This window comes from Carlito syrichta, unplaced genomic scaffold (genome assembly GCF_000164805.1).
Source record: "Carlito syrichta isolate Samal-C Ts95f unplaced genomic scaffold, Tarsius_syrichta-2.0.1 Scaffold305827, whole genome shotgun sequence".
Taxonomy (NCBI): domain Eukaryota; kingdom Metazoa; phylum Chordata; class Mammalia; order Primates; family Tarsiidae; genus Carlito; species Carlito syrichta.
The window spans coordinates 711895-737328 of record NW_007249923.1 but is presented as its reverse complement, the minus strand read 5'-3'; the positions used below and the strand labels follow the sequence as shown (position 1 = coordinate 737328).

The window sequence follows — 25434 nt, the reverse complement described above, 5'->3', positions numbered from 1 at the left end:
TTTTTTTTTCAGTTGGAGTCTCACTCTGTCACCCAGACTGGAGTGCAGTAGCCACTCCCGACCACCACGGCCTCAACCTGCTGGGCTCCCGCAATCCTTCCATCTCAGCCTACCAAGTAGCTGGAACTACAGGCACACGTTACCATACCCAGCTCATGCCATTTCTTGCAACTATATGTGAACCTTACAATTATCTCAAAAAGTTCAGTTAAAAAAAAACTTTTTACGAATGTTGTAGCAGTATTATTTATAGTAGTCTCAAACTGAAAGCAACTCAAATACCCATCAACAGGGGAACAAATGAACAAATTATGCAATATTCAATCCATGGCATACCATTCAGTAGCAACAGGGTACAAAATATTAATACATATAACAACATGAATGAATCTCAAAAATATGATGCTAAGTGAAAATAATAAAACACCAACGATACACCATACTGCATAATTCCATTTACATGAAATGTACCAACAGAAAAATCAGTGACTGCTTGGAGGCAGGCTGTAGGGAAAAGATCAAGAACAAAGGGCAGGAGGAAACATTTTAGTATGAGGAACTATGGCTCCTTCTATAACTTGATTATGGCGGTGGTTACACAATTATAAATGATTACCAAAATTTTACATTGCACACATATAATTAGTGAATTTTATGACATTTAAATAATACCTTAAGGCACAAAAAAGAGAAAAAAATAAGGCTTAGAAAACTCATACCTGTTAGTGTTTTTCCGGCATTCAGAGGAGGAGCAATGACTCTGAAAAGTTTCTGCATTACAATGAATAGGAAAACAATCACCATAATCTCAAAGGATAATATTATTTTTTTAAAACTCAAAGAATCTTATGCTATTGGTCACTATTCTCTGATAGAAGTAGTCATTTGGTATTAAGATTACATATAAAAACTTTTAATATGAACATGAAATGTTAAGAAAGGTCACTGAGAAACAATCATTATCGTCATATTACTCATTGAAAGAAACCATTTAATAAATACCAGTTACACAAAGGTCTTTAAGGCTCAGATTATAATTTCTGATAAAAAGTATCCTTTGAGCCGGGCTCGTTGGCTCAGCCTGTAATCCCGCGCCTTTGGGAGGCTGAGGTGAGCGAATTGCCTGAGCCCGCGGGTTCGAGACCCGCCTGGGCAGCGAGACCTCATCTCTACAACGAATAAAAAAAAAAAAATCAGCCAGGCGTGGTAGTGCATGCCTGTAGTTCCGGCTACTTGGAAGGCTGAGGTGGATCGTCGGAGCCCAGCAGGTTGAGGCTGCGGTGGCCAGGAGCGGCCACTGCACTCCAGTCTGGGTGACAGAGTGAGACTCCAACTCAAAAAAAAAAAAGTATCCTTTGGTTCTTAAAAGAGCTTTATTCTTTAAGAAATAGTAAGCAAGTAAAGGGATTAACATTCTACTAAAGTGGTAGTGAAGATTACTTTAAACTAAAATCAACTAAACAATCAGCAGCCACAGAAAGAAACAATATCTAAACTTAAATAGAGCCTCCCAAAAATATAGCTGCCATGGACCTCCCTCAGAGAGTTTTCTGACTGGGAGAAGACTGACCCTTAGTATCAGGAAGTGCAAATTTAGCTGTCCATTAGCATCAAAAAGCCCAAAAGAACCTTCCACTAAAGACCTAACTCCATCCCCTCACCCTCGGTTTTGTTTTTGTTTTTGTTTTGAGTTGGAGTCTCACTCTGCTGCAGTCTCACTCTGCTGCCTCATGGCTTGCTCGACCTGCTGGGTTTAGGTGATCCTTCTGCCTCAGCCTTCCAACACCCTCGTTTTTTATTAAGCCAGTATATAAACCTTTACTGCTATTCAGCAGAGCTACTCATTACTGAGTACTCCTGCACACTTGTGAATAAATCTTGTCCTTTCACCTGTTAATCTTTATATTGTCAGAAGAGAGGTACAACCAAAATTAAAGAGTTATGAATTAGAGGGATACTCATTCTACCAAGCTTAATGTACTTAAAGAAGTCTGAACTATCATAAAATGACTGCTGACTTCAAAATATTGAAAATAGTTTTGGATGGCAATAAACCTGCAAAAAAAGTTGACTGGATGCCCTCAGTGGATGCCTGGCTTTTTGAGGTTTTTAGGCACATAATAAAGCATTGGGCTGGGAGGGTACTATATGTGTCTGCAACCCATTATCCACAATTCTGTCCTCAAATTTCCAGGTGCTGGAAAATTTCTGTTGGAATCCCAGAGACTTCATCTCCCTTCCTCTTTCACCTCACTCTCTACCAGGGAATGCTCACATGTACAGATGGTATCCATTAGGTCAGGTTACCTCTAGTATCTATGAGGTTTGGTCAATGGATATCGCCAGAGGAATAACAAGATGGATATGGGGTTTGGTTCTTAAGCCCAAATACTTTCAGATGATCTTGGTAAGGTAAATTAAAAAATTGTCACAAATGCTATAAAATTGTGAATAGGGAAAAGCAACAAATTAGCAATTAACAAATACCAGCCTCCTACTATTTTCAGGACCCTTCCCCAGCAGAATATATCTACAAATAGCATTACCCGATAGCACATTTATTATAGACAATAACTATACACAATATATTTCTTACATCTTTTGGAAAACTTTTGTTATAGTATAAAAAATTCTTAGGAGAAAAAAAGTAAAGTCTAATAAGCAAGCATTACTTTAAACTTCATCTATTGTTTCCTGGTATTTAAAAACCTACTTACAAGCCGGGCTTAGTGGCTCAGCCTGTAATCCCGCACCTTTGGGAGGCTGAGGTGAGTGGATTGCCTGAGCCCGCGGGTTCAAGACCCACCCGGGCAGCGAGACCTCATCTCTACAACAAATCAAAAAATCAGCTGGGTGTGGTAGCGCATGCCTGTAGTTCTGGCTACTTGGAAGGCTGAGGCAGAAGGATCGCCGGAGCCCAGCAGGTCCAGGCTGCGGTGGCCAGGAGCGGCCACTGCACTCCAGTCTGGGTGACAGAGTGAGACTCCAACTCAAAAAAAAAACAAAAAAAACCTACTTACAAAAATAAGAAAAAAGCAATGGCAGAAGGTATGAAATTAAAGACTACATAATGGTCCCAAGCTAATGTAGGTGCAAGTCTCATAAACATATAAGAAATTTTAAAACGACTGGATGAAAACAGAAATTTTTCAAAGCAAATGGAGAACAGGAAACATTAGTAGACCATAGTAAATATGCATCCAAGTTAGGAATTGTCTTACCTCCATTGGACTAATAAATTCATTCATGCCTCTGTTGTAGACATAGATCATAGCATCATATAAACGATTTTCCCAACACATGAGAACTACCTGTAAAAAGGAAAAGCTATTTTGTCCATACAATTCAGTATGTCTCACTAATTATTTTCTTTAAAGCTTTAAGAGTAAAGAAGACCTTAAATTTCTTCCCTGATTTTTCTCATTTCTTCTACGACAAAAATGGAAGTTGAAGTACTTAAACACAATGCCAGGGCAAGAGCTGCTGTAGGTTCAGTACTATTTGTAACAGTGCAGCAGTACAATAGTTACTTTTAAATATTCTCCAATGCCTAATTTTGCTTCTTCTCTATCTTCCCCCTTTCCATATTCATTTTACCTTTGGTCAATAGCTCTACAAGTATTTACTGAACACCTATATCCAGCCCCTCTCCTAGGCACTGGGGATAAAGTGATGGATAAGACAAATCCTAGTCACTATCCTTATTGAACTTACATTCATTTTGGACACTCCCCAAAAGAAGAAAGGGGCACAAAATGGCATATGAGTAAAGACTTGGGGAAGATAATTATACAAACAATTTATTATTTACAAATGTGATAGATGTTATAAACCCAACTCGATCTGGAGTATTCAAAAAGTCATCCATGAGGATACAATATTTAAGTTAGGACCTAAGGGATAGATGGATATGAGCCCACTGGAAACTAGGGATTCTGCTGGCAGAAGAAGCAGTGAGGATGAAGTGAGCTTGAAGTGTTTAAGAATGGAGAAAAATCAACCTGAGAAAACATTTAGAAAGAGGAATAGATATGACTCAGAGTACAGAGTATAGAGTTCTATCCCTGTGAGAGCTATATGATACTATACAGTGGCAAGAAGCCTAGAGGAGAAGAGCAGAAGTCAGCAAAGGAGAATGGTAAGGAGGAGCCAGAGAGGTAAGAGGGAAAATGAAAGTGAGGTGTCTTGGGAGAGTCCTTCTAGAGAAGATGTGTTCTGGGACCTCTTCTCTCTCTCTCCCCTCTTTCTCACAGAGTGTCATAATCATACATTTCCTCAGTGAGAACTAACACATTTACAGCTTCAGTCCTGACCTCTCTCTGACCTAAATATCTAACCACTTACCTGATATCTTTACCTGAATGTCTAGCTATCTTAAAATAAAAGAGAAAAATCTCCTGATTTTATCTTTCAAACTTAGACCTGCCCCAATCTTGCAATATTCTTTCTTTTTTTTTTTTTTTTTTTTTTGAGTTGGAGTCTCACTGTGTCGCCCAGACTGGAGTACAGTGGCCGCTCCTGGCTACTGCAGCCTCGACCTGCTGGGCTCCGGCGATCCTTCCGCATCAGCCTTCCGAGTAGCCGGAATTACAGGTGAGCGCTACTACGCCCAGCTGATTTTTTGATTTATTGTAGAGATGAGGTCTTGCTGCCCAGGCGGGTCTCGAATCCACGGGCTCAGGCAATCCACGGGCTCAGGCAATCCACTCACCTCAGCCTCCCAAAGGCGCGGGATTACAGGCTGAGCCACCGAGTCCGGCTCGCAATATTCTTAAAGGAAGTACTATCCACCCCGTTTCTCAAATCAAAAAACTAGGCATTATCCTTAAATTCTCTCATTCCTACATTCTCATACCCTTATATCCAATTCATCAGCAAATCATTTATATCCCCAAAGCATCCAAAATCAGTCCATCTCTATCCATCTCAGTGCTACCACCTCTGGCCAGAATGACCTCTTGGACCAGCCTCCTACTTATTCTCTTTGCTTCCTCTGTATGTGACCCCCATTCCTCATTCTGTTCCCTTAAAGCAAACCACAATGCTCTTGTTTAAAATTTTCTACTGATTTTTCATAGCGCTTAGAATAAAATGCAAATATTTGTAACTTGCCCCACAAGATGTACCTTTCTCATTCACCAAGTTACAGATCTGCTTGCTTTTTTCTGATACTTGGACACCCAAATATAATCCCTTTTCTTTTTTTTTTTTTTACATTGGTCGTTCCTTTTACCTATAACAGTCTTCTCTTCCAAGATCTTTGCATTACTGATTCCTTCTTGTTATTCAGATTCAGGACTCAATATTACTTCCTCAGAAAGGCTTTCTAAAATCCGCCAATCTAAGGTAGCTCCTCATTCCCCCTCTACAATATTACCCTGCTTGATTTTTAATATAACACTTGTTTGTGGATATTTTCTGGTTTGTTTATATTTGTCTTTTTACTCTCAAACTTTTCTGCTAAAATTTAAGCTCTATGAGAGGACAAGTCTTGTTCACCAGGGACACTAAATCATCCTCAGAGCATGACACTCAATAAATGTTTCTTGAATTAATGAACAATTTTGTTAAAAGGGTAAATAAAAAATGGATTGAAAAGTGTCATTTGATATAGTGGATATTGAGGCCATTGTTGACTCTAGTAAAAGTAAAAAAAGATTAATAGTTATTATTAAAAAAAAAGGAAATAGCAACTTAGTCAATGCTTTCAAGAAATCTGGTTATGACTGGGAGGAGTGACATGGGGCAGTAACCTAGGGGAAGGAAGTGGAGAGGGCTTGATGTGGAGACAGAAGAAACTGAAGCCATGATTTTTTTAAACTGTTGTTTTAACATTAAAAAGACTAGAGAGCCGGTTTGGTGGCTCAGCCTGTAATCCCGTGCCTTTGGGAGGCTGAGGTGAGTGGATTGCCTGAGCCCGCGGGTTTGAGACCTGCCTGGACAGGCAAGACCTCATCTCTACAATAAATCAAAAAATTAGCTGGGCGTGGTAGCGCACGCCTATAATTCCAGTTACTCAGAAGGCTGAGGCGGAAGGATCGCCGGAGCCCAGCAGGTCGAGACTGCGGTGGCTGGGAGCGGCCACTGCACTCCAGTCTGGGTGATCGAGTGAGACTCCAACTCAAAAAAAAAAAAAAACTAGAGAATATGTACCTGGTATTGAGAAAAAGCTGAAAGAGAATAAATTTTAAATATTGGAAAGAAAATAAATTTTAAATTTCTCTTATGTGTGACAGATACATAAAGCCAGAGTGATAACATGCTCGCAAATAATTGGCCCTATTATCAGACTATGAAGATTATGCCAAATTATCCATATAACTGGAAGTTATTTATAAGAGATCTGGTTTTACTTTGCAAGCAAACAGCTATTCATAAAGAGCTTCTAAAAATAAAACAATAACCATTTTTCCAAACCTTTAATTTCTTTTTTATCACATATCTTTTTATTTAAATTTAATTTTTTTATTTTAAAGATGTAAGGTACAATTTAGGATTAGGTATACAAGTGGTCATTGTACAGGTAAAGTTTGGGTCTCCCTTTGGTCCCCATTTTACCTGGTTCAAACTCTTAATTTCTATGTGATTTTGCACACTTTAAAAAAAGTTAAGCTGGGCTCAGTGGCTCAGCCTCTAATCCCAGCACTTTGGGAGGCCAAGGGAAGTGGATTGCCTAAGCCCACGGGTTCGAGACCAGGCTGGGCAACTTGGCGAGACCTCACCTCTACAATAAATCAAAAATTAGCTGGGCATGGTGGCGTGCGCCTGTAGTTCAGTTACTTGGAAGGTTGAGGCAGAAGGATCGCTGGAGTCCAGCATGTCATCAATGCTGGGGTGGCCGTGAGTGTGCCACTACACTCCAGCCTGGGTGACAGAGTGAGATTCCAACTCAAAAAAAAAAAAAAGTTTGGTCTAAGACCTTTGTAAGTCACCCTTTCAGCTTAACATCTTTGCATGGGTAACATGCTCATTATTAGGACTAATGTAGAATTCAATAAATAAATTGTAAAATGTCTTAGGTCAGTTAAGAATTGAAAATCTGGCTGAGCACGGTGGTTCACGCCTGTAATCCCAATACTTCAGGAGGCAGAGGTGAGAGGACTGTATGAACCCAGGGGTTCAAGACCAGTCTAAACAGCTTGTGGAGACCTCATCTCTACAATAAATACATTTAAAAAATAAGCCAGCCGTGGTGCTGAGCACTTGTGGTTCCAGCTACTTGAAAGGCTGAAGCAGAACTGCCTGAGCCCAGCAGGATGAGGCTGCAGTAGCCGTGAGTGTAGCACATACTGCACTCCAGTCTCAGTGACAGAGTGAAACTCTGACTCAAAAAAAAAAAAAAAAAAAAAAGAACTGAAAATTTATTGTGGGAACTTTAGATATCCTGAGGGTATTTTATCAAACAAACAATGAGCTGGCTGATCATGCTAAGAAGTCCTGTAATTTGCCTCTAATACCATACTGCATTTCAAAACTCACTTCTGGACTTATATACTAACTCTTTTTTAAAATGGCATTATAAGCTGGGCTCGGTGGCTCAGCCTGTAATCCCGCGCCTTTGGGAGGCTGAGGTGAATGGATTGCCTGAGCCCGCGGGTTCGAGACCCGCCTGGGCAACTTGGTGAGACCTCATCTCTACAATAAATCAAAAAATTGGCCGGGCATGGTTCCAGCTACTTAGAAGGCTGAGGTGGAAGGATCGCCGGAGCCCAGCAAGTCGAGGCTGCGATGGCCGGGAGCGGCCACTGCACTCCAGTCTGGGTGACAGAGTGAGACTTCAACTCAAAAAAAAGAAGAAAAAAATGGCATTATACTCGTAAAGGTAAAAATAGTATATTACTCATGTTAAACTACTCATAGTTGATTGAAATTTACCTGCTAGATGAAAACTATATATGTAAGCAAACTGATGAAGAAAGATTTGTCAACAAGCATTTATTGAGCAACTTCTAAATGTAAACTCTGCCAAGAGCTCTGAGGGATGTCAAAGAAACATAAGACACTCTCTGACTTGCAGGCATTTATAACCTAGCTTTCACTTAAGTGTAGTCCTAAGAGATATACTGACAAATCCAAGCTTATAAGACATCTTACCAAAAGTGCTCAATAAATAATTAGGGTTTTTAAAGGCAAGAGTGAGGCCTGATCAGTTAGGTAAATATAATCAATAAAGAAATAAAGTTTATTTCATAAGTCAGTAGATGGTCTATAAACTCACCTGCTGAATATCTAGGCTGGTGATATCCATATGGACAATAAGAGCTTCTACATTTTCCATTAATTTTTTATCTTGGAAATGAACAAGCAAGTCTTTCATTACCTGGGGTGTAATTCCCACCAATTTATCACTTAAAATATATGGTTCAAGGCACTCCAAAAACACTCCTTTGGCCACTGAATTCTCACTTAATTTGTCATACATCTGGCTAAATAAAAGATCCCTATAACAGAAAGGGAAAAAAATACTTTTAGCAGCATTTCAAATATCCATTAAATTTAGTCACCTAAGTATGCCTCATCTTTCCCCTATTTCAACTTACTCATGAGTGTATTAAAAACAGTAACAATATTTGTATAGAGATTTATGTTCCAAAAACTTTATATATATATATATATATATATACACACACACACACACATACACTCACACATATATATGCAATCTCAATTAATCTTCCCAATACTTCCTTTACAAATAAGAAAATTTGAATAAGTTAAATTATTTGCTGAAAATCACATAGCTAACAAGTAAGAAAATCAGAATTTGAACGCAGCCTTCTGGCTTAAATCCTGTGTTCAGTCTATTGTGGCATACTGCTTGTTAAAGACAATATTGACATGGGAATGGGTATTAGGGTGGACATAATGAAATAGAAAAAAAAGTTAAAAGGACTATTCATATTTTATCCTTTCCTTCTTCCTGGTATTTAAATATTCCTAGCGACTTGCAGAGCCAATATTTTTCTTTCTCTTTCTCTAACTCTTTACTTCTCAAAATGTTGGGTACTGATTATTGATGAAAGAAAAATAAAAAATGTTTATGACTTAAAATATACACCTAAAAACAATTTTACTGCAGAAACAAAAATTTTTAAACTACTTTAAATGTTGCCCTCAATTTTTATTTATTTCATATCTCTTCTATAAATAGTCTATAAATATGAGTAATACTAGCATAGATATAATTCTGAATTGTTTTCATGCAACACTGTATAATAAGCATTACTCTAAGTTGCTATTTACTCTTTAAAATTATCATTTTGTCTAATTCACAATGCTTTAACATGCTAAAACATCAGAATTTACTTTACTGTCTTGTAGTGTTGGATATATCACTTATTTCCAGTATTTTGAGTGATGCCACAATGAACACCTACATCTATAGCCTTTTTCATTTTGGAACTTTAATTCCTTAATAATTCAACTTTTAGAATTTAAGTAAAAAGATATGAAAAATTTTGTGGCACTTGAAATATGTTACTAAATTATCTTCAAAAAGTATCACAGCCTCAATTTACGTTGCCACTAGCAATATATGCTCATACCAGTTTTACCAGACAATTGTGAGTTTGGTTCCCCCCAGATAATCTAATTAGTGCAAATTAAAAATCACTGTTTTAATTACCTTGTGAATGGCAAAACTGAATATTTTCTATGTTTCCATTATATCATTCACTTATTCATTTGTTCCATATTTTTTAATACAAAAACTGTGAGAACTGTATTTACCTGTTAGAATTATTTATTTTTTCTAAAAGTGTAATTTCTTTATATGTGTACCATGTCAATTTTGGAAAACAGTAGATGGTTTGTTTATTGACAGGTGTGGCCTATCTTGAAAAGTTTCACCTAAAGGACAAGGAAGCTCTTGAAAGAAATAGGATGTGGTTTTGCCTCATCTGAAGTCCTGGAAAGAGACAGGTGGAAAACAGACTGGCTACTACCAAGCAAAAACTACATGCCATCTTTCAATAAAAAGCATTTGCAATATCCTGGGGGAAAATCTATATCCATTACTTTTTTCCTCAAATGCACAAATGTAATTTTGTTTCATTTTCCCCTCCACTTCATATTTATCAGAGTATTTTTCGTGTTAGTTTCATTTTAATCAATAGTTCATCATATTTTTGTGATTACCAATTATTAGCCAAGCAAAAGAAACTGAGATTAGTGGAGTTTTACTGTAAGAAAAAAAGGGGAATACAGTAACTACTGAATTTAAAGAAAACGTAAGATTTGCTAGCCTTTGCATTCTGTAATGTGCAGTTCTTTTAAAATACTATAGAAAATAATTATATATTTTAGTTCAGTATAAAAAGCCTTGGGGAGGAGAATTACAGCGAGCTAAAAATTCAGTAAACAGAGCATAAAAGTTGACAAGGCATTCCTGTGACAAAGAGTAGCATGTAATGCTAGCAAGATTAAAGGCAAAACTACACACTTCTTTCTCAATCAATCAGAGGCTATAATATAAAGAAGTAAGAAAAATAAGACTCAGCAATTCCTATCTGCATCTCTATCTTAAAATAAAAATAAAACAAAATTTCAATACAAGTTCTCATCATTCTGGAAGAATATTTATTGAGCATCAGAAGAGGGGGGAGAAGGAAAAATACACATACAAAAAGGTTTTAGTTCTCATGTTTCTTTTTATATTTAGGCTTTATTCTCCAGGGTGCTGACTTTGTTTCCTAGAAGGGCTGTTTGCCATTTCAAGCTTGGCCTCCCTATGGCCTATATATAACAGAAAATCCATCATGAATAATAGAGAGCCAAAGAGATTTTTCTACAAACTTCACTTTATATTAATACTCACATTAAAGGCTTTTTTGGAGTTTTATCATTTATAACATCAAATAGATAGAAAAACAGTTAAATTAACTTTGTACATTATCAATTTTATAAATTTTTTAAATGTGAAAAGCTGCTTTGATTATAAGACAGTTACAAATTCAGAACTGTCTGAAAGGAGCAAGGGCATAAATCATAACACTTGCCAAGCTATACTAAGTATGTAACCAGAAGCAAAGAAATAAATTACCACTAAATATAAGTGGGATTTAATACATACACAGTTGACTTGGCCTAGTCTCCTTATTTATAAAAGTAAAAGCAAAACTCAAATGAACTTTAAGAAATTGTGTTAAAAATACTCTCTTTTCTGATACAAGTATCACAGTTTATAAAGATTTTCTTTAAAAAGGCAGGGCTTAACTGTGGTAATGGTTATACAACTCCAAATATATTAAAAACTACTGAATTGTATATTTTAAAAGGATAAATTTTATGGTATGTGAATTACACCTCAATATAGCTGTGACACAATTAAAAAGGCATGATACAGTTCCCCCTAGCTTTGGTACTTAACATTCTAACATGCAATTATAAAAAAAATGGCAGTCCAAAGTTCCAGTTCTTCACCCATGCTTGATAATTAAAATGTCTCTGTTTCTCTAACAACAATCCTTACTGATGTTGAACACATGTATGAACAAATATCTTGGCAATTTTTTTTTTTTGAGTTGGAGTCTTTAACTCCGTCGCCCAGGCTGGAGTGCAGTGGCAAACTCATAGCCACCCCAGCGTCGCCTCAGCCTTCCAAACAGCCAGAACTATAGACACGTGCTACCATGTCCGGCTAATTTTTGATTTATTGTAGAGATGAGGTCTTACCAAGTTTTCCAGGTTGTTCTCGAACCCATGGGCTCAAGCAAACCCCTCACTTTGGCCTCCCAAAGTGCTATGATTATAGGCTTGAGCCACTGTACCCAGCCAACAATTTCATAAAAACTCAAAGTGATATCATCCTAGAGCATCTACTTTGTTTTGTTTTAGAACTGCTTTATTGTGATATAGTTCAAAAATAATAATATAACACTTATTTTTAAATAATGTTCAAAATTATGATTATGGTCTATTTAAAATCAGGACCTATTTTCAAAATAAGATGACATTACAGCTACTATGTAGCTATTATATAACCTGTATTTTATACAGGTAAAGTGACAAATCATTAAATATCCTAGAAAAAAGCCTTAAAATATTTTATATCTTTTGTTCAATACTGATAAAAAATATATACAACCAAAATGAAATAAAATTGTGAAACAGAGATCAAATTATAAAAATAAAGTATTTTATTTAAAGTATTTATAAAGTGTAGTGGCTCATGCCTATACTCCCAGCACTTTGGGAGGATGAGGCGAGAGGACTGTCAAAATCCAGGAGTTCGAGACCAGACTGGGTAACATGGTGAGACCTTGTATACAATAATCAAAAAATTAGCCAGATACAGTAGTGCATGCCTGTAGTCCCAGCTACTTGGAAGGCTGAGGCAGAAGGACTGTCTGAGCCCAGCAGGTAGAGACTGCAGAAACCGTGGTCATGCCATTGCACTCCAGCCTGAGTGACAGAGCTCTGATTTAAAAAAATAAAAATAAAATAAAGTATAAGTCTTTAAAAACAGAATCCCTGTCAGTGCTGATATTAAGTAACCTATTGAAGACTCTAAAGCCAAATTTTAACCAAAAAAAACAGTCCACACACATTGATCAGTATGCCCTACAGAGAAAAACAAATGTGGTTCCTGTCATGGTAAAAATAACTTTACATTACAAAGGAGTTATTCAATATGAATAGAAATATACATACACAAGTTCAATTAATATTACTGCTGGGTATAAAATTCTATACTATCACAGAGAGTACAGTGTAATATGTACTAAAATTAATTTCAGAGAAACAATACAACATATAAAAATAAAAGGACTGACTAATGTATTCAATCAGAAGATGTTAATATTAAAGGAATCTGGGCCAGGATTGAGTGTTTGAGTAATGACACTAGAGGTGAAAGAGGTTACCTAAAATTGGCTGAGTACTAGATTATGGTTTATAAGATTGTGTTTGCTTCAGGCAAAATTTGAACATTTCTTAAAACACTGTTAATGTCACAAGATATTTCTCAAATTGGATATTGCAGAAGAGAAGAACCTAGATATAAATAGGACCAAATGTCAAAGAGGATAGCACAAAGAGAGTGTGTAGTTTAAGGAGAAGGATACTGTACTGGAATGAAGCTACACACATCTGACAGTCTGCTGCTACATACATCTGATTCACTTTAGCCTAGGGAATGGACTGTTTTTAACCTTATCATCTATGACAACTCTGAGAAAAAAAATTATAAAAGCTCTACATTTAAGAGTTATTACACTGAACTATTTAAGCACAGAATTTTTACATCTAATAAATCTTCAAATATTGCATGTTTGAAATGAAAGGAAACTGAAAGCCTAGACAGAAAGAATAAAACGTGATCAAATGGCTTATTCAACCTTTTCTTCTAAGCTCAAGACCATATATAGAATCTTAACATTCTGATGAAAAAGAAAGGCCAGTGAAGTGAGAAGGAAGCAAGCACAAGAGCACAGATCAAGAACAAAAGAGGGCACAGAGGCTTATGCCTGTCATTCCAGCACTCTAGGAGGCCTAGGCAAAAAAATTACTTGAGCCCAGGAGTTTTACATCAGCCTAGGCAAGATAACAAGACCTTGTCTCTATAAAAAATCAAGTTAGTTGGAAATGATGGTGCACACCTATAGTCTCAGATACTTAGGAGGCTGAATGATCACCTGAGCCCATGATCATGCCACTGCACTGCACTCCAGCCTGGGTGACAGAATAAGACCCTGACTCAAAAAAAAAAAAAAAAAACAAGAACAAAAGAGGGAACATTTGACCCAATGCCTAGTTGCACAGCTCCAACTTTTCCTGTATCAATGAGAATACTGCCCTGTCCTTGATGCCTGTACTGGTACCTAAAGAGTAAGAGAAGAGAAAGAGATCAGGAGGGAAAGAGAAAGAACACACATGCTGGAACCTCTCCCATTCAGAAACAGGATCTAATACAATCCAGTCTTCAGCCTTAGGAAACAATTGAGAATGAAGGAAACCATACAGTTTGTACAATGGTCCAGGGAAAATGTCCACACCCTTGATCTATGAGTGTGTGTATATCAGCAGGAGGAAGAACAGAAGAAAGGGCTATAAGAAGGACCAGGAAGAGCTGATAAAAAGATCCTTGAAATTTCCCCTCCCCTTGGAGGTCAGGAATATACTATGACTACCGTTATTTCTCCCTCAGATCTCCAACAACAAATACTACATATGTTTCTGAAACAATTCAGAAGAAAATATGCTAAGGAGTCAGGAAAATTAAAGGAAAGAAGATGGCAAAAAGAAGAAATAATAAATAGATCCTAATTTGGTGAAAATCTAGACCAAATTTTATCTTCTATGCTATATGCTGTGTTTTAATGCAGAAATTATTGCATTCTCAGTCAGTCAACAGATTAAATAAAGTTACAGAATACTTCCTTTTCAAATCATAAATGAGGGAGGACCAAAAAAACAGAATTTATTTAAAAAATTTTTTTTAATTTTAATTTTTTTTTTTTTATTTTTTAATTATGATATTGTGGGGTACAGTTAAGGGTTTAAGTATACAAATATGCTTCGTTCAGGCACCCTTGTTGATAAGAGGTATCTCCCCGTCCCCAGACAGATGTGTATTTATTCTTATATGTTTAAACTTCAGTCACCTTCAAAGTACTCTCCATTTGATGCAATACACCTATCAAGATGCTTTTTTCCACTGCTCAAAACAGTTTTTGAACTCACTGATTTTGATGACTCTTAATGCTTCTGCTGTTTTTTTTTTTTGTTTCAGCTCTTCTACATCGACAAAACGTTTCCCTTTGAGGACTTTTTTCATCCAGGGAAACAAAAAAAAGTTGCTTGAAGTGAGATTGGGTGAATAGGAAGGATGGTGTGTAGGGGTCATGCCATTTTTGGTCAAAAACTGCTGAACACTCAGCACAGTGTGGTGTAAGAACACAAGTCATTCTACCAAAAAGACACTGCAAGCATATGGTTCATTGCAGCACTATTCACAATAGCAAAAACATGAACCAACCCAAATGCCCATCAAAAATAGACTGAATAAAGAAAATGTGGTACATACAAACCATGGAATACTATGCAGCCATAGGAAGAATAGAATCATTGCATTTGCAATAACAAGGATTTAGCTGGAGGTCATCATTCTAAGGAAATTATCACAGAAATAGAAAACTGAATATCACAAGTGCAAGTTAAATACTGGGCACATACAGGCACAAGGATAGGAACAACAGACACTGAGGATTACTAAAGGATGAAGGGAGGATAAGGGTTGAAAAACTACCCATTGGGTATCATGCTTACCACCTGGAGAGCAGACTCATTAGAAGCCCAAACCTCACTATCACTCAACAGACCTACGTAACAAACCTGCACATGTACCCCTTGAATCTAAAATAAAATAACATTTAAAAAAAAGAACACTTTTATACCTCCATTTCCTCATCTGAAAAATGAGTATAACATTACCTCTTTCTGCACTGTATTGATAAAGATTAAAATATATATGTAAAACTGAGCCATAAATGTGTGTGTGTGTGTGTGTGTGTGTGTGTGTGTGTGCGCACGCGCGCGCGCACACACAAAGGCACGAGGTGGCCAATGCAAAAGAGCCTTTCCTCAGAATTTGGCTGGTCTGAACCTGAGATTCACATCTGTGAAATGGGCCTACGAGGCCCCTAGGACCATCCACTCTATATATTCAGGACTTCTTTTTTTTTAAGATGTGGGGAAGCCATAAACTATTAAGGCTGCTTAAAAAATACAAGATAAGTAACAAGAAAATAAGTGTGAAAAGTGGGGTAAAAAGAAAACCAAGTTAAAAAAAGACAAGATGAGGTTAGTAAATATATCACGGCACTTTGCTTTTTAAGAAACAGTGATTAGCTACACTGTGACTCAGCTAAAAGTGAGTTAGCTGTTTAGAAGATACAAAGGCATTTCTGGCCCTAACACCTGAAAGAAATTTCTCCCTTAGGCCCTCATAAAGAAGACAATGTGTAATATAAAGAAATGTTTCAACAACATTTCTACTATAAATACAATATATTTCACTAGATAATTACATAACACTATAGCTAAACCATGGGAATAAATTTGAGCTTCAAGTAAGCAGAACTTAATATAGCTATTTATGATTCAATTAAAGGTCTGACCCAGGAAATAACTGCCCTCTTGGTAACATCCACTGATATTTTCTTTTTTTTTTTGAGTTGGAGTCTCACTCTGTCACCCAGACTGGAGGACAGTGACCACTCCTGGCCACCGCAGCCTTGACCTGCTGGGCTCCGGCGTTCCTTCTGCCTCAGCCTTCCAAGTAGCTAGAACTACAGGCGCGCACTACCACGCCCGGCTGATTTTTGATTTATTGTAGAGATGAGGTCTTGTCAAGTTGCCCAGGTGGGTCTCGAACCCTCAGGCTCAGGCAATCCACTCACCTCAGCCTCCCAAAGGTGCAGGATTACAGGCTGAGCCACTGAGCCCGGCTCATCCACTGATACTTTCAAAGTATGATCCAGCCTGCTAAGAATCAGGCTACTGGGATATCCATAAATTCATGAGCCAAGTCAGTGTTGTACAGGATTTTAGGAGTATCTACATTAAGTCCTCACATTTGTTCTCTATCACTTAGAAAGAGGTACAAGATAGTGGATAAAACCATGAAACAGCAGCTAGACTCCTATATTTGAATTCCACCTTTGCCCCCCAAAAGCTGTGGGAGTGAGTTATGGCAAGTTATTTAATTATTTTCTGTTTCTGGAACCTCTTATATAAAATAGGATAAAAATGATACCTACCCTCATTGTTATGAAAATTAGATAAGTTGTTATAAAAATAAGATAAATTAAGGTAAAGGGCTTAGAACAATATTTTGCTATTATTATTAGTGTGAAAAAACTGAATAAGCACAGGTTTGTTCGTTTACATAGCTACTATTTAAACTAACAAAGCCTAATCAAGAGTTCAATACACAGATATCTTCAAACCAAAAGGCTTTTTAAAAACCAATATTACATAAGCACAATGAATCTGGCCTTTTTTGGGTTGATGAAATACTGTGTTTTAATGATGGCTCATAAAAGAGTATATATACCATAAAAAGGATATCTAAATAGTACATGAATCATATACGTTTTACTTTTAAGACCCTTACATAGCACTGATCTTTTGTTAGTTATGTTCTTTCCTCCATTATTCTGCCATACAAATACATGATACACCCATAGCATCTGTTTTAGAAAAGTTAATTTTATTAGGTGAATAAACTGAAAACTGCTAAAGAATCAAATTTCTATAAATTAATTTTTTAAATACATCCAGTAAAATTGATAGGAATGACATACATAAAAGGCTACCTATGTTCAAAATAATTGAATCTGACAGGCAATGCATACTCACTTTCTCTGCAGCAGAAGGCAGTAATCAACTATGACAGGCACCATATCCTGTAGAGGAACCATAAAGAAAGTATCAGCTCCACAACTCTGTCCAGTGGCCCAATGATAATGAAAGAGGTCTGCTTAAGAGGATGTTAGATTGTTGGGAGGCTATAACTTTGTACCATGCTTCGGTAAACAATTTGGCACTATGTGTCAAGTCTTAAAAATATAGCACTTTGAGCTTTAGCCTCCTCCCCTACCTTGAAGAAGTGAATCTTTTCTCTCTCTAATTTACTTTATTTTATTTTATTTTTAGTTAGAGTCTCACTCTGTCACCCAGGCTGGAGGGCAGTGGCACACTCCCAGTCACCACAGCTTGGACCTGCTGGGCTCTGGTGATCCTTCTGCCTCAGCCTTCCAAGGAGCCGGAACTATAGGCGTGCAATACCATGCCTGGTTAAATTTTTTTTTTTATTATTGTAGAGGCGAAGTCTTGTCAAGTTGCCCGGGTGGGTCTCGAACCCACGGGCTCAGGCAATCCTCTCACCTCGGCCTCCCAAAGTGCTGGGATTACAGACTGAGTCACTGAACCTGGCCTCTAATTTACTTTTTAAATAAACTATATATATTTCCAATCTAGTATATATATATACTAGATTGGAAATATATATAACACAAATTTCCAGTGTGTTTTATATATATACATTTTTATATACATATATAAAGCACACTGGAAATTTATCCTAAATACATTTAAGAAATTATTTTAATGTATCAGGGTATGGCACCACAGCTTTGTAACAGAGGGAGTTTGAAGGAGGGGAAGGGAAAGTGAGAAAGGGGAAAAAAGAAATAGGAATTAAATTCAATATACAACATAGAAAAATAGTTAAGTAAAATGTGCTATTTGAATAAAATATTATGTATCTATTACAAGTTTATAAAGAGTTTACAATAACACTAAAACAAGTCATAGGTGAAAATATGTATTGCACAGACATGTAAAGAAAATTTGCTAAGAAAAAAATATATGAAACTGATGATAGGATATGCTTGATCCTGTCGGTAGCTCAAGTGATTAAGGTTGCCCATATTTTGCCACACTCCTCCAAACTGGCTATTTTAAGAATGACTTAACTTCTCAGTTTCATAATATTTTGATTGCTATAAATTCATCATGTACGGACTCATATCAAGCGAGTGGCAACCTGTAATTGGGTCCCTTTCAAAGGAAAGAGTCTGAGGGAGAAACAGTAGCTTATTATGACTAGAAATTGTCAAGTAACCAAGCCTCAGATTTCAGGAGTACCCTTTCTTTTTCTCTGGCTACAGGGAAATAGTTTCCTTTAAAAAAAAAAAAAAAGCCAGGTGTGGTGGCTCATGCCTATAATCCCAGCACTTTGGGAGACTGAGGTGAGAGGACTGCCTGAGCTCACTGGTTGGAGACCAGCCCGGACAACTTGGCGAGACCTCATCTCTACAATAAAATTAGCCAGGGATGGTGGTGTGTACCTTTGGTTCCAGCTACTTGGAAGGCTGAGGTGGAAAGATCACCTGAGCCCAGTTGCAGTGGCAGAGAATGTGCCACTGCCCTCCAGCCTAGGAGACAGAGTGAGAATCCAACTCAAAAACAAAACAAAACAATTTAGTAATATCTAGGCAGAAATCCTATCAGAAAGAAGGCACTATGTGAAAAGGGCACTAAATATGCTAATACTCATCTGATAAAAAGGTCAAAACTAAAAAACACTTATTATTTGCAAGAGAGGAGTTGGAAGTAGAACCTATAATCCTGAAAAGATCAATGGGCTAGCTCTGACCCATCCTGCTTCCTTTAGTTATCAATATTCCTTATGATTTTAGATTCTTATTTAGAGTCTTCAAGAATAAAAACTAAAATTACAGATTTGAAAAGTGTTAGAGCTATATCACATCTCAAACATGAATGAAAATATAGTGGGCTAGATATGGGGGGCCAAGAGGGAGCTTCTTTCCTAGAAATGCTAGCGAAAATTTAATAAACATCTTTAAAATACACAGCTGAGCTCCCAAGAAGATAAGGGCAACATCCAGGGTCTAAAAGTGAAAGGGGGACTGAAAACCAAAGCAATAAGCTCCAATCCTCACTGATACTTTCCCGTAGGCTTGATGGTAACAGAAGAGGCCAGAAAAAAGCTAAGGCCTTAGACCCTCATAGCATAGGGAACTGGAGCAGAGGACCTGCCTAAAACCAGAATTTTAAAAAGCTGCATCCTAAGTGAAAAGAAATTAGAAAAAAAAAATGAGACAGACAAGGAAGGTTGACTATCTCATCCTGGAATCAGTGGGGGTAAATTTATACTCTCCAAGAATCAAGACACTGCCCACAGGTAGACTTGGGATTTGAATTTATACTATCTCCTTACTAGGGGAATAATCAAGCCAAAAAGTTCACAGAAAAAGTGATTTTGAAAAAAAATACACCTGGGGTACTTTAAAGGAGCCAATTCAAAGGCTCTCCAGAGACAGTCCTGAACACAGGCAAAATAAGTTACCACTGATAAAACCCATTAAAGATGTGCTTAAAATAAAAAAGCTGAAAGCACCTTATGAAATAACGCATCATGAATGCATCAGTAGGAACTACAAATAGCAGTAGACGCTAAAACTTCAAATAACATAATCATCAGGTAGAAACTATATTTTTAAAATATATTTTAAATTATGAAAAGCATAAAATAAGGAATTGTCTGGCCTAGTATTAATTACTATAGATACACTCTAGAATTTAATGGAGTGTGACACCATCAGATCATCCATTTAGACAGATCATTGTGGTGACAGTACAGTGGGAGGATCTGAAAAACCAAGACCAAGAGAGAAGGGTATTACAGTCATCAAAGAAAGAAATAGGGAAGTGAACTAGGGTAGTGATAGCAGTCATAAAGAATAGTGGATAGAATTAAGAAATATTTGTAAGTAAAATTATAGAGTTTTTGTGACAGATTGATAGTGGACTGCAAGGCATCAGGAGGAATTTATAATGCCCAGGTTTCTGGTTTAACTGATGGTTGAGTGAAGAGGTCACAAAAAGAGATAAGGAATGTGGAGGAGGTGTTAGAAGGAAGAAGCGCAATTTAGTTCAAAGTAGATTTGAGGAACATCTTTACTTATAATAAGAAATTTAATATAGTAATTTAAAACATCCAGGTTAGGATTACAGATTTCTAAGTTAACAGAAGAAGCAATGCATATGAATAAAATTGTTCAGGGACACTAGAGAGAGATAAAAAGCAGTAGACAATGGACTAAATTCTGAGGAAGACTGATATTTATGCAATGGTCAGAGGATGAAAATAAAATCTAGCTCAGGAACAGTCAGCAGTTTAAAAATCGTAAGGACACAGTCACAAATATCTACAGGATATAGACTTTCAAAAAGGAAGAGCTAATCATTTCTGTTTAATACAGCACTGAAAACAAACAAGATCTGAAAAATGTTTATTGCATTTAGCAGCTTGAATATTACTGGTAATTTTAGTAAGAAGATATTTTAACTTCCTGATTAGAATTGATAAACCTCTAGCAAGACTGACAAAGAATAAGAGTAAACATAAATTACCAATATCAGGAGTGAAGCAGGAATATCACTACAGACAATGCAGACATCAAAAGAATAATAAGAAAATACTATGAAAATTCTTCACACATAAATCTGACAACTTACATGAAATGCACCAATTTCTCAAAAAACACAAACCTCATTCAACATGAAATAGATCATTTGAATAACTTTATAATTATTAAGGAAATTGAATTCACAGTTTAAACCTCCCCCCCAAAAAACAAAAAACTCCACATTCAGATGGTTTCACTGGAGAATTCTACCAAAAACTTAAAGAAGAATTAATATGAATTCTATACAATCTCTTCCAGAAAATAGAAGAGAAGAAAATATTTCCCAATTCATTCTGTTAAATTAGTATTACCTTACCTAAACCTAAAAAGACCAAAACCTGAAAAGGCATTACAAAAAAACTACAGACCAATATCCCTCATAAAGATGCAAAAATCCTTAACAAAATATTAGCAATTATAATTCATCAATATATAAAAGGAATTATACACCACGACCAAATGAGGTTTATTCCAGGGTGCAAAGCTACTTCAAAATTCAAAAACCAATCATTGAAACATACCATACCAATAGCTAAAGAAAAAAAAAAATCACATGATCATATTGATCATGTAGAAATCATGTAGATAAAAATACTAGAAAAACAGAAATACAGAAAGGGGGGAACTTCCTCAACTTGATAAAGAATACCTGTAAAAAACCTACAGCTAATACACTTCATAATGAAAGACTGAACAATTTTACCCTAAGATTGGGAAAAAGGCAAGGATGTCGCTCTCACCACTCTTCAACACAGTACTGCAAGTTTTAGCCAGTGCAGTAAGCAAAAAAAAGGGGGGAAAATAGGGCACACAGACTGGGAAGGAAAAAATAAAACTGTACCTCTTTGTAGATGACATGATTGTCCACACAGAACATCCCAAGGAATCTACAGAAAACCTCCTAGAATTAGAGTTCCACAAAATTGCAGGATACAAGATAAACACATAATGTCAATTGTATTTCTGCATGCTAATGAACTTATAGATACTAAAATTAAAAATTCTATACTATTTATAACTGCTAAGAAAAAAAAGACATGCTAGGTACAAATCTAATAAATCATATATAGGACTTGAGTACTAAAAACTATAAAATGCTGATGAAAGAAATAAAAAACCAGCAGACTCAACATAGTAAAGATGTCAATTCTCCCCAAATTGATATATAAGTTTAATGTAATTTATATCAAAATTTCCACAAGATTTTTTTTGTAGACAGAGACAAGATTATTCTAAAATGTGTGTGGAAAGGCAAATAATTAGAATAGCCAAAACAATTTTCATCAATAAAAATAAAGTAGAAGGAATCAGGCTACCCAATTTGAAAACTTATACAGCTACAGTAATCAAGACTGTGAGTAACTGGCAGTGGGACAGACACACACGGAACAAAATAGAGAACCTAGAAACAAATCCACATATATAAGCTCAACTGATTTTTGACAAAGGTGCTAAAGCATTTCCATGGAGGAAAGATAGCCTTTTCAAGAAATGGTGCTGGAGCAATTGAACATCCATTACAAACATACATACACACACACAAACATACAGACACAGAACTTTGACCTGTCTCATACCTTACGTAAAAATTAACTCAAAATGAACCACACATTCAAGTATAATACATAGCACTTCTAGAAAAAAATTAAGAGAAAATCTTCAAGAACTTAGGCTAGGCAAAGAGTTCTAGGATTTGATTTCAAAAGCACAATCTGTAGAAGGAAAAGTTGATAAACTGACTTCATCAAAATTAAAAACTTTTGCTTGCAAAATATCCCATTAAGATGATGAAAAGAAAGCTACAGACTGGGGAAACTATCTATCCAATAAAGGACTACTAGTTAAAACTCTCACAATTCAACAGTAAAATAAGAAAACATTCAGATAGAACATAGGCAAAACCCATGTAGAGACATTTCACAGAAGATATTCAGGTGGCAAATAAGCACATGAAAAGATGTTTATCATCATTAGTCATTAGGGAAACACAAATTAGAACCACAATGTGATATCATTATACACCTATCAGAAGAGCTAAAATTAAAGAGTAACTTCATCAGATGCTAGACGTGGACAAACTGAATCACTCACACAGTTCTGTGGAAATGCAAAATGGTACTGCTGCTCTGAAACAGTTTGGCAAAGAGTTTCTTAAAAATAATTAAACATGCAATTATTACATATTCCAGAAACTGCACACCTAGGTATTTCTCCCAGAGAAATGAAGATATGTTCACATAAAAATCTGTATAGAAATGTTTATAGCGACTTTATTTTTAATAGCCTAGCCCCAAACTGGAAACAACCCAGATGTTATTCAATGAGTAAATGATGTTCATCAAACTGTGGCTAATCCATACTATGGAATACTACCCAGCAAAAAGAAAGCAACAAACTACTGATACATACAACAACTTGGATTAATCACTAAAGAATTATGTTGAGTTAAAAAAATCAATCCAAAAAGGTTACATATGATTCCATTTATATAGCATTTTTGGAAAGACAAAATTATAGATATGGAGAACAGACTAGTGGGTCAGAGGCTAAGGAGGAGGTGGTGCCTGGGGGGAAGCATGTGTGGCTATAAACGGGCAAAAGGAGGGCTTGGTGTAGTGATGGAAATGTTCTGTATCTTTACCTTATCAGTATCAATATCTGATTATATAACTGCACAACAGTTTTGCAAGATGTTCTCATTGGGGAAAACCAGGTCAAGGGAATAGGATCTCTGTATTATTTCTTACAACTGAATGTGAATCTACAAATATCTCAAAATTTAATTTTTAAAAATAGGATACCCACAACCCTTGTGCCTGCCACTAACTGTTCCTAACTTAATTAAGGCAAAACCATCCAAATTAAAACTTTCAATCTGGCTTCTTAAAGAAACCAGGACTTTATCAATTTTGAACATTTAAAACCATAAGCAGCTGGGCATGGTAGCTCACACCTGTAATCCCAGCCCTTTGGGAGGCAGAGGTGAGAGGATTGCCTGAGCCTACAGGTTCGAGACCAGTCTGGCAAGACCTCATATGGCGAGACCTCATCTCTGCAATAAACCAAAAAAATTAGTTGGGCATGGTGGCACATGCCTGTGGTTCCAGCTAGTTGGAAGGCTGAAGCAGAAGGATTACCTGAGCCCAGCAGGTCGAGGCTGCAGGGCCATAAGTGTGCTACTGCATTTCAGCCTGGGCAGCTGAGTAAGACTCTCACTCACTCAAACAAACAAACAAATAAATAAATAAAACTATAAGCAAAGTAAAGTATTAATAAAAGCCAAATCTATTTCTATGTTTTAAGTCTTCCTTTATAGAAACTGATTATGGGGGAAGAAGCTAGGTCGTACAGTGGGAAATCCCTGAGGGCAATCTCTTGGATGCCTGAAAATGAACTAAGTGGGATCAGTCGCTCTCCATATCCCCAGTGGCAGAGGTCACACAGACTCACTTCCCACAGAAACTTCACAGAGTTTCCTAGCACCACAGAGCTAGGCAGCTGAAATTCCCAGGACTAGTATACAACCCTAAGCAGCTGGTGCCCAAGTTCGGATGGTCTCCCTCAAACCTATTTGGTCTTGAATAAAATTGTTCAAATAAAAGAGCTAATCATCGCTGTTTAATACAGCACTGAGAACAAACAAGATATAAAAAATGTTGACTTCATTTAGTAATAAGAGCCTCTCATAAGTGCCTGAAAGAAAAATGGGAAAGAACAGGTCCTTGCTTGAAGCAAAGTCCTCAGTCCACATAGCCAGACCTGGTCTAAACATGCTTCTTCATGAGATGCTGAGAGATCAAGGGTTTTCTACATCATAAGCAATATCTGCTTAAAGAATATTCCACTTGGTCTCAAAAGCTTGCAGGATGCAAGAAATGATTAAATTTGGGGTATTCAATTTTTTTTAAAAGAAGGAAAAAAAGTAAATATTTTTCTAATCTCTTCTTCAATGCACAACCCTATAATTGGGCCAAAAAGGATTTCTTCTCTTGTTAGATATTCATATCTATTTTAGATTTATTAAAAAGGGCAATGGTGATATGAAAATAAAAAACTGAGTTGACAGATAATCTAAATTTAAGCCTGTCAATTGTTTGAGTGACTGAATGGATAATTTTATTGCGTTGTGACTATCTCACCATCTGCCAAGTGAAGATATAATCTCTGGCTTTCCCTATCTCTTGGGGATGATTTAAAGAGAAATAACAAATGCAGACTCCTTTGCTCTTTGGAGCAATAGCATTAATTCTCTTAATTTATTTTCTAAAAGTCAATCAGGTAATGAAAACTTGTTTGAAAATGATTTAAAAAAAATTTTTTTTTTTTTTTTGAGTTGGAGTCTCACTCTGTCACCCAGACTGGAGTGCAATGGCCGCTCCCAGCCACCGCAGCCTTGACCCGCTGGGCTCCAGCGATCCTTCCGCCTCAGCCGTCC

General features: G+C 36.6%; 1 protein-coding gene across 1 annotated transcript in view; it reads right to left on the bottom strand.

Annotated features, from left to right (window-relative positions):
- Positions 1 to 25434, bottom strand: part of VPS8 (VPS8, CORVET complex subunit) — a gene marked incomplete at its 3' end in the record, with an annotated part of 188224 nt that overhangs the window by 73188 nt on the left and 89602 nt on the right. Inside the window, exons 23-26 of the mRNA XM_021714853.1 lie at positions 17362 to 17408; positions 8219 to 8441; positions 3222 to 3311; positions 720 to 771 (exon numbers count right to left, since the gene is read on the bottom strand). Of these exons, the coding sequence (XP_021570528.1) occupies positions 720 to 771; positions 3222 to 3311; positions 8219 to 8441; positions 17362 to 17408 (412 nt within the window). The remainder of the gene's footprint in view (positions 1 to 719; positions 772 to 3221; positions 3312 to 8218; positions 8442 to 17361; positions 17409 to 25434) is intronic.